Here is a 9,204-nt window from a genome sequence, read left to right as displayed (position 1 = left end):
AGAGAAGGCAGGCAGGCATCCTGCAACCCTGAGAGCTAACAACAAAGGCATATACACAACACAAGTGCATAAACATGGTCCAAGGCAAAGGACGTATACAGTATGTATACAGGATAACATAATAGTGCCTTAAGGACTGGCAAGATTTATTTCCATTTCTTTTACTGTGCATTTTTAATGTTTCATCACACCGAAAAAAATGTATCATCACAAATATTATGTTTTCAAGAGGCAATAAGCCATAAACGTGTTTACAACAATTGTCCGATTGATCCGATCGTCCGTTTTTTGGCTCGTCTGACTTCTTTTTAGTAATGCCACTGCATTCCCGGATCTCAGCAATTAGCTAGGTGAGTGCAATGTTGTCATTACTGATAGCAATGATGGATTTGGGTGAACTGGCCCTTTAACTGCTATCCTGAAACACTTTAAATGCACTGTTGTAACTTAAGGTCCGGTAGACTGACCAGGTGAGTCCACGTCCGAGCTGTGATGTGCCGATTTCATGCGTTAGTTCTGCTTGTTCACGGATGTAGAAGAGCAGACAGACTGAATGAATCACAGGATATATTTGTTACCTTCAGTGTATCTATGTGGGAGAGGTGTGCGAGAGCCTACACAGACTCAAGCACAGAGACTTCCAGAACTACAACAGGCGCACATACATACAGATGCACACACGTGCACACATTCGACAGCATGCACTTATGCACACTCATGCATACAAATGTCCTTATTTAAAGGGTCAGATGCATGGACACACACACAGAGAGGGGAGTAGTGTGAAGTGTAGTATCACTGGCAGTGGTGTGATCTCCCTCTCCCTTTCCTTGTCTTGGTGCCGGTGCTGCCGCCTGTGCCGCCTGTGTGGGTGCCACCCACCCGCCCATCTGTGCCCATCAGGGCCCTCGGGCCCAGAGTCCATCTGGCATCTTCCTCTGTGTCTGTCGAGTTGTCACCTATGATGGCCACCACCAACAGCCCTAACGTGCCAGCTCTTGTTCAGAGAATACAGAGAAAAAAGTTCTGAACGCAGTGACCTCAGCTTCAACTCAAGGGTTTACGTTACACATATACATTCACAAAAACACATGTTTGATTCATAGCTAAACTGTTCTTCAATGATACTGAAGGAGATATACTACCACCTCTCAAGGCATCAAAATGAATTTAAAGGTATCAAGAAGTTTCAAAATAAAGCCAAAAAGTATGTAAAAGTAAAGTAAAAGTACGTAAGTGTATCCACCACCAAAGAAACATGACACGCAACAATCAGGTATTAAATGACAGGTATAAATATACTTTATATTCTTGCTCTTGTTCCCTATGGTCTTAAATGAAGCCCAGAAAAGTTAAGACAATTAAAAAGCAAAGAAAAGCATGGCCTTGCTTAGATTCAAGCAAGGCAAAGCATGACAAAAAAGTAGTATTTGGGTGAAATGATACTTTTAATACTTTTCCACACTAGATCTTCTATATTTAAGATACGCTGAACACAATTTGAAGCAAAGATGTTCTTTCTTCTAAATGTTTTGGACACAAATGATTCAAATGTTCCCTCAACTCGTCCCATTTGATCTTTTAATAGGTCGCTACAAAGCAGTGGAATCTTTATAGAGTCGAGCTAAGTGGCAGTGATGGATGATATTAACCAGCCTGTGGGATCAGACTTCAACTGAAGGAGACAACAGTGTGGCATATGCCCCGCTATATTTAATGAGGATTTCACGGTGAGAGTGGATGAGGCCTCGCCATAGTCTGAGCAGAAGGGATTCTGATGAAGACGAGTTGCCGGTCATTTGCATGTCAAAAAGCCTGGAGACACAAAGACAATAGAGGATTACCAGGGACGCATATAGAAACACAGATGTCAACGTATTGAGTTTGACACCAGCTATCATTTATGGCTCTGTGTTTTATTACAGGGTGGTGCAGGGGTGCCTGCAGGGAATGACGTTTTAGATTGATTAAAAGAGGCGTCTTCAGCTATAGAATTCCCTCACTGAAAGCTGAGTGATCCCTGGTTCAAGTTTTATGTACAGTTTTACAACATTACAGGAATAGTTCGGCATCATGGGAAATGTGCTTCTTCACTATTTTCCAGAGAGGTAGATGAGAAGATTTATACCATACATATCTGTACTGTAAATATGAAGCTGATACCAATAGCCAATTAGCTTAGCACAAAACTGGCTCTGTCCAAAGGTAACAAAATCCGCCTACCAGCACACCCAAAGCTCACTAATTAACCTTATATGTTGATTGTTTAATCTGTACAAAAAACCTAAGTGTAAAAAACACCACGCTATTTCTTGGCCGGGACAAGTTGCCAGGCAACCAGCGGAGACTCTAGGTCACTGTTGCCGGCCAAGAAATCGTCTGGCACATAACTCCCCTGCAAAACGACAAATTGTTGTTTTTACTTTTTGGTGCAAAAACAGGCTGCTGTTTCCCCCTGTTTCCAGTCTTTATGCTAAGCTAAGCTAACTAAGCTAACCCCGGCTGCATATTTACCGTACAAATAAGAGAGTGGTATCGATGTTCTCAAGGAACTCTCAACAAAAAAAGTGTATTTCAGCTCTTAATTCACATTCAGGTGCATATATTTTTTACTTATGACTTTGACATGTATTTTGTCTCAAACAAAGTTGTAATAATAATACTGAATAATACTGGATTGCTGCCTTAAATGTCTTAACTTATATATCATGACGTGTATTCCAAAGGGTAATTAAGTCTACTCCCTTTTCCCAAGCATATAAATCAATCTCTTCACTATGAATTAGATCCCTGAGAAGATTTAGGGACCAGCTGTCTTATGAAGTCTTCAAGTGCCCATGTGTCTCCACTCTGGTCGAATTGGAAGCAGCCAGTCAAGTATAGTTGAACATGTGTAGGCGTCTGGATGAGGTATTGAGATAACTTACTTTTACACAGGGATAAGGATGTTAGGCGTGAGGTCTGACAAGTGCGGCTCTCGTGAGCGGCTGAGGTTTTCTTCATTCCCAAAAAATCTATTTATGTCTGTCTATCTTGTAGATATACAACATGTAATTTAAAATGATAGGCTAAACATAATCATGACAGAGACTGTACAGAAGGAATCATTAGCAATTCTGTTTCAACTATAATCAGTGGGAAAATATTACAGGTGACCCACCAGAGGGGGCAGCACCTCCCCAGAAAAAACACACTTTGCTATTGCCACTCACTCCTTCTTCCTGGAAACCCCTCACACACACACACACACACACACACACACACACACAAACACTGTATACACTTGCACAGAAACACCATGTCATCAGCCTCTGTTACTCATGTCCTTCCTGCGTCCAATAAAGGGATGACTTATATTATTGTACCGTAGGTAAGGCAAGCAGGAGGCATAACATGGAAAAAGCAATTAGTTATATTTTAGAGGCTGCGTGTGTCTAAGTGTGTGTGGTGATGCATAACATCCCCACTCCTCTCTCCTTTCCTCTGCCATGCCAGCATCACTGCCTCTCCTCCCCTCGGCTCTCCAGACACATCTGTCTCTTATTAGCCCCGTGGTTGGGGCAGGTTGTCATCCAGCTAATGGCTCCTGTGATGTCTCTCCTCAGCCACGCTGTGTCAGAATGTTGCTATTATTACTATAGGCAGTGTAAATGAACCACGTGCTGCACTGGACATGTATATTAGCCTCCCCCATCGCCCCGAGGGAGTGCTGTCAAGTGGATGAAGAATATTGGCTGGGGGTTTCATTAGCGCGTGTGCAAGGTGTTAAGACTTCATTTACAAACTAGTGTATCATGCTATATCTCTCAAATCTGAGGCAAATGTGTTATTTAGAACCTAAAAAAATCTTGCTATAGTACGTGTTGTGTTTATTAAATGTTGAATGCTGTGGATCGTGTAACTGTAACACATCATGTTCAAAATGATCAAGACACCAGACTTATTTCTGTACATAAAAATGGGAGTTTAATTGAAACTTTTGTATCAAAAAATAGCAATATCCATCCTTCACAGCCACAAGTCACACAGCTAAACTGAAAAGGTCTCCAATATGAGGCTATGTGACAACTACGAAAGCTGTTCCACCCGTTGTTTAGCTTTCCATAGAACTCAAATTAATCTCGACAGGACAGAAACCAGATGGATTTCTCAGATACTTGGCCATTCAACATTACCAACAGACTTTTTTAAAGTAGTTAAATAACATTCAAATGCTCTTTTCAAATTTAAGTAAACTTGTTTTATTCTGCTTTACATCGACAACAGCTTCAGTGCATCCTCCACATCTCAAAAAAAAAAAACCCATGTCGAAATGTAAAAATAAGTTATAGGAATGCAAACCAAAGACCAAGTAGGATATGCAAATTTTAGGGGGGCTTTTAAGCATAGACAATAAATAAATAAATAGCCACAGAGTGTGGAATGTCTACATGTTTACAAATAAATTAAATGCAAACGGGGAGAGAAAAAAAAAATGTACACACAAAGAGAAAAAAATAAAATACACGCTGTACAATATTTGTTGAAAAAAATACATAATTGAGTCCATGAATATTGCATTGATTGTGCATTTCACACCCCAAACCCTGAGGGAGGCCAGGGGCGGGGGCCGTGTAGTGTCAAGCAGTGAGATGGCGGGAGGCAAAAAGAAAAGTTAAGGGGGCCACACACCCCGCAACAGGCATGGGGGAAGAGAGGGAGAAAAAGGTGGGGGGGGGGAGGTGTGTGTGTGTGTTGACATTTTGTAGACATTCAGAAAAGACAGGATCCAGTTTCCAAACACCTGTTCAGGCTATAGAGTGAGTGAGCAGCGTTAAAGAGAGCGACACAGAGTTGAGTCGAGTGTTTTTCAAGTATTCCATTGTCGGGAAGAGCCCCCACCTCCTTCTCTTCTATCTAATGCTATCTTAGCCTCTTGGCTGGGGGTTGGTTGGCTTGCAGTGATGGAGAGGAGGGGGGAGAAAAAAAACAATCTACGCCTCCCCTTCCATCACAGCACAGGCAACTTAGCCACCAGGCAGCAGGCAAATCCAAAAAACAGAGTTGTTGACAAAAGCCCCCAGAAAAGCAGCTTTCCAAAAAAAGGCACTACAAAATCAAAATTAAAACATTTAAATAAAAAGGTTTTCTCCAAGCTCTATGAGAGCAGCCATGTCTGAATAGGAGGGCCTTGCCAGCTGCATATACCAGCCTAGTAACAAAACGAGTGAACTAAAAGTTAAAAAGGGGGGAAAATAAATAGTGCTGGTAAGACCGCCCAAACAGAAAAATGTTCCCGATTAGGAAACAAGTATAATCAACTGAAAGAAAAAAAGAGGGGATGGGGGGGAAATAAGATAAGGAAGAACAAATAGTAATAAATTAGAAATTCCCTACAAAAGAGGAAAATTAAAGTACATTTTTCTAGCTGGACCAGCTGAGTGAAGCGCCCAGCCGCTGACGGGCCAGTTGGGCTACAGGCTGCTGGCCTCGTGTCCATATCACTCCCTCCATCCAAACCCCTTCTTTCCCCAGAAAGTCTTTTCAGTCTATCAGAGCCGTCCTCAGAGGCTCTCCTTGCTCGAGCTTGTGCTTGACGAAGAGTCTGTGTCGATGGTCCTGAGGCGGATGTCGCCGGCGACCGGCTCCTCTGGCGACTTGGGTGACTCTGTCGTCGCCCTCATCCAGGGGTGGTCGCAAATTTGCTCCAGGGTGGGCCGGTCTGAAGGCCGCAGGGCCAGGCACCATTTGATCAGCTGCTGGCACTCTGAAGGAGGAGACAGAAACAATATTAAGGATAAGAGGCTCTGAAGTTAAAGAGAAAATTACTAAGTGGGTTTTGTCTGTGCTGTATGTGGCTGCTCTGCATTTGACTCAGTTTGTATGGATCTAATATATCCTAGTGTGTAGACAGACAGCTAATAGAATAAGAGCACACATCCTTTTATTCAGTTACCCCTCTAGGGTAACTAGGGCTGTTACAAAGTGCACCATGGGAAATCAAAAGAGCCAGAATCTCAATTTGAGTTATCGTTGATAAATCGGTCCACCAGCCATTTCAGCAGGTGATCCATTATGATTGTGAGGTTTCACTCTGATGTAAAGTGACTCATAATAGAGTCAAACTGGGGAGGTGGATTTTGGGCTGTACCAGTTACCGTGGCTAGAGGGCAACAGAGTCAACTCATGTGTTCTGTGTGTTGTTGTGGTTGACTCACCTGCTGAAATCCTCCTCCTGAAGTACAGTCTTCCTCTGAGGATCTCCTCGTCCTGCTCAAAGGGGATGTCTCCACACACCATGTCATACAGCAGCACGCCTAGCGACCACACTGTCGCCGAACGACCATGGTATCTATGGAAGCGGATCCACTCTGGTGGGCTGTACACTCTTGTACCTATTAAAAAAAAAGGCAAAGAGAGAAGAGGGGGTGAGTGATAAGCGTGTCTGTTGTGAAACATAGTATGAAGCAGTGAAAAGGGTCAAGTTTTTAAGGGTTTATGTGTAATATTAAAAGAATACAGAGGGCATCAGTGCTCAAAATATGGGAACAGCAAAGAGACTCTGAATAAAAAAATGAAAATAATTTATGTGTCTGTCTAAAATGGCTGAGTCATGGTAGAAATGCTTTCCATCTTCCTTTAGCCACAAAACACAAACTGGGTGACCTGCCTGCGTCTCCTCCTCCTCCCTCTCCCTCCCTCCTTTCTTTCTTTTCCTCCCCCCTCCCTCCTGGCAGGAGGAACTTGGATACCAAACAAAAAAAAGGCAATGTGAGCCCATCACGTGAACCGCCGACTTGGGTTTCACAACAAACAGATGTTACGTGGCACTGACCTAATACCCACAAACTGAGACCGTGAGTCAAAGCTTTACTAACAAAATAACAACCGGAAACATAAAAGTACGCTCCATCTCACATGACTTGGATGAATCAGAGATTAAAAAATTAAAAAAAAAAACGGCCCCAAAATAGGATTAATAAACAGTGAGTCACATATGCGAAGCCATAATATGCGATTCAAACATCCAGCTTAAAAAAAAAAAACACACTGAAGTCTTCTCATTTAGCATTTACGTCCGTAAAAATGATAAGCCGCGAGACCCTGGGCGAGGAAAACCCTCGACCAAAAACAGACCACTGCGTCACAGCCTCGTGAACGCCTCCATATCTGAATATAGCACAGCGGAGCATCAAGGGCAAACACATCCCAGCCCACACGGATATGTATTCATGAAAACAAATTACACATCCAGCATTGCAACATTTCATAATAGCATTTAATGTAATAGGAGGGGGTGGAGGCATCTGCTTACCATCGAAATCGGTGTAGACTGTGTCCTTGAGAATCGCCCCTGAGCCAAAGTCAATAAGCTTGAGCTCCCCGGTGCGTAGATCCACAAGCAGGTTTTCATCTTTGATGTCTCTGTGTACTACACCGCAGCTGTAGCAGTGTCTGACCGCCTCCAAAACCTGGCGGAAAAAACCCCGAGCCGTGTCCTCGTCCAGGGCGCCCTTCTCGGTGATGAAGTCGAAAAGGTCCTTAACGAGCTCCGGCCTCTCCATAACGATCAGCCAGCCGTCCGCCCGCTCGTAATAGTCCAGCAATTTGATAACTCCGCGAAACGACGAGCTGACCTTCTTCAGCAGCAGGATCTCCAAAGGCACCATAGACCCGTTCTGTAACAAATAAGCAGGATTTATTGAGGGTTTTGGGATGATGCGTAGCCATTCTCCCTTTAACATCACAACACCCCCACCCAGCAGCAGGCGGGGGGAAACCAAAACAAACCACACACACACACACACACAGATCGGGGATGAGTACTTACAATTGTGCCCCACTCAGTCACCCTCTCCTTCGCAACATGTTTCACAGCAACCTGAAATAAAACACATTTAGAAAAACCGTAAGCAAGCGCTTCAAATATTATAGGGAAGCCACATTATATTTCAAGGGGCGGAATAAGCACGCCCGGCTTTGATGGCGGCACATGTAGGACCAAAACACAGACCCCGATCCCAGTCCACATCCTTACCGGTGCGCCATCAGAGATCCGGCTGCCGGCGTACACTGTTCCAAATCCTCCGCTGCCCAGCACGGATCCCACTTGGTAAACCTTTTCGAAGGGCTCCTTCTCCACTTTAACTGCAAGGGAAAGTGAAAAATGTTAAGGTAAGCGCAATATTTCCACCACAAACCACCGCGCAGTGCGAGGTCAAGTTGTTAGCTAACGTTTACTAGCTTGTGCAGCTTTACGAGCCCGGTCAGCTGCAACAGTAGTAACGTTAGCTTACTCTAAATTAATCAAGCCGAGTAAATAAACGTTTCTCAAGCCACTTCTCAGTTGTTATTTCAAATCCAGAATAAATGCAGTGAGAAAGTAACGACCAGTGACGGTAACCTACCTGGCTGGAGCTGTATTTTCACTGGTAGATGGTCCATACTTGAAGGATTGCAAATATGCGAAAATGAACCAAACTTTGACAGCAACATATTCAAACTAAAAAGCCGGCGTAGACGATCCCTATTCACCCGTTGAGAGTTAGAAGAACCAATACAGTCAGAAGAGGAGTGAGTTCAGGCGCAGTATAAATGGTGGTGCAGACCGTCTTGGCTTCAAGCGAATAATATATCCAGTCCAGCAGTGCGCCAACTCCGCCGCACCGCGCCCGTCAAAGTCGTGTCACGACCGTGAAGTCGTACACCGTTTCCAGAAAACCGGCATGAAATCTGGCTTCTGTCTCTCGACTCAAGCACAACAGACGAAAACAGTCCTCTTAAGTAATAAAAAAAAACCCGAACACTCCGACGTGTATAGTAGCCGTATCAACAGTAGAGTGCGTTTAAATGCCCTCTGCAGTGTGTTGTTATCCTGAAGAGTGGCCGCTGTCTGAGCTTTGGCGCGGTCTCCACAAGCCAATATTTTGACGCGCAGTGGGATGGTGGTATCCCTCCGCTACCAATACAAGTCGACACGTTTGCTTAATTCCAGCGTAAATTCGTCACTTTTTACTAGATACACATTTGCAGGACACTACTAAGCGCGTATTATAATTGCGTCACACTTTTATTCGAAAATGTCATTGAAATAATTATTTTTTACCGCGCACTACTTTCTCATAGTACGAGACGCCCAAGAATCCCTTGTCTGGAAGCTTTGCGCTGTGTTCACTATCGACTCGGAGGCGAAGACCAATTAGATGTCGTATATAAATACTGTGT

General features: G+C 43.8%; 1 protein-coding gene across 3 annotated transcripts; it reads right to left on the bottom strand.

Moving 5' to 3' along the window:
* Nucleotides 1–4,217: 4,217 nt before the first annotated feature.
* Nucleotides 4,218–8,851, bottom strand: pim3 (Pim-3 proto-oncogene, serine/threonine kinase). 3 transcript variants are annotated; one of them, XM_070928983.1, is made up of 6 exons: nucleotides 8,371–8,851; nucleotides 8,018–8,116; nucleotides 7,811–7,861; nucleotides 7,295–7,658; nucleotides 6,198–6,374; nucleotides 4,218–5,746 (listed from the first exon to the last, which is right to left on the bottom strand). In XM_070928983.1, exons 1-6 carry the CDS (start codon nucleotides 8,473–8,475, stop codon nucleotides 5,544–5,546), a joined length of 999 nt encoding a protein of 332 aa, XP_070785084.1. In that variant the 5' UTR covers nucleotides 8,476–8,851; the 3' UTR covers nucleotides 4,218–5,543. The 3 variants fall into 3 exon arrangements, with proteins under 3 accessions (XP_070785084.1, XP_070785083.1, XP_070785085.1); XM_070928982.1 differs by having other exon boundaries at nucleotides 8,018–8,127; nucleotides 8,388–8,851; XM_070928984.1 differs by having other exon boundaries at nucleotides 8,018–8,121; nucleotides 8,388–8,851.
* Nucleotides 8,852–9,204: the final 353 nt, after the last annotated feature.

This window comes from Enoplosus armatus, chromosome 22 (genome assembly GCF_043641665.1).
Source record: "Enoplosus armatus isolate fEnoArm2 chromosome 22, fEnoArm2.hap1, whole genome shotgun sequence".
NCBI lineage: Eukaryota > Metazoa > Chordata > Actinopteri > Centrarchiformes > Enoplosidae > Enoplosus > Enoplosus armatus.
This window is presented reverse-complemented; position numbering and strand designations above follow the sequence as displayed.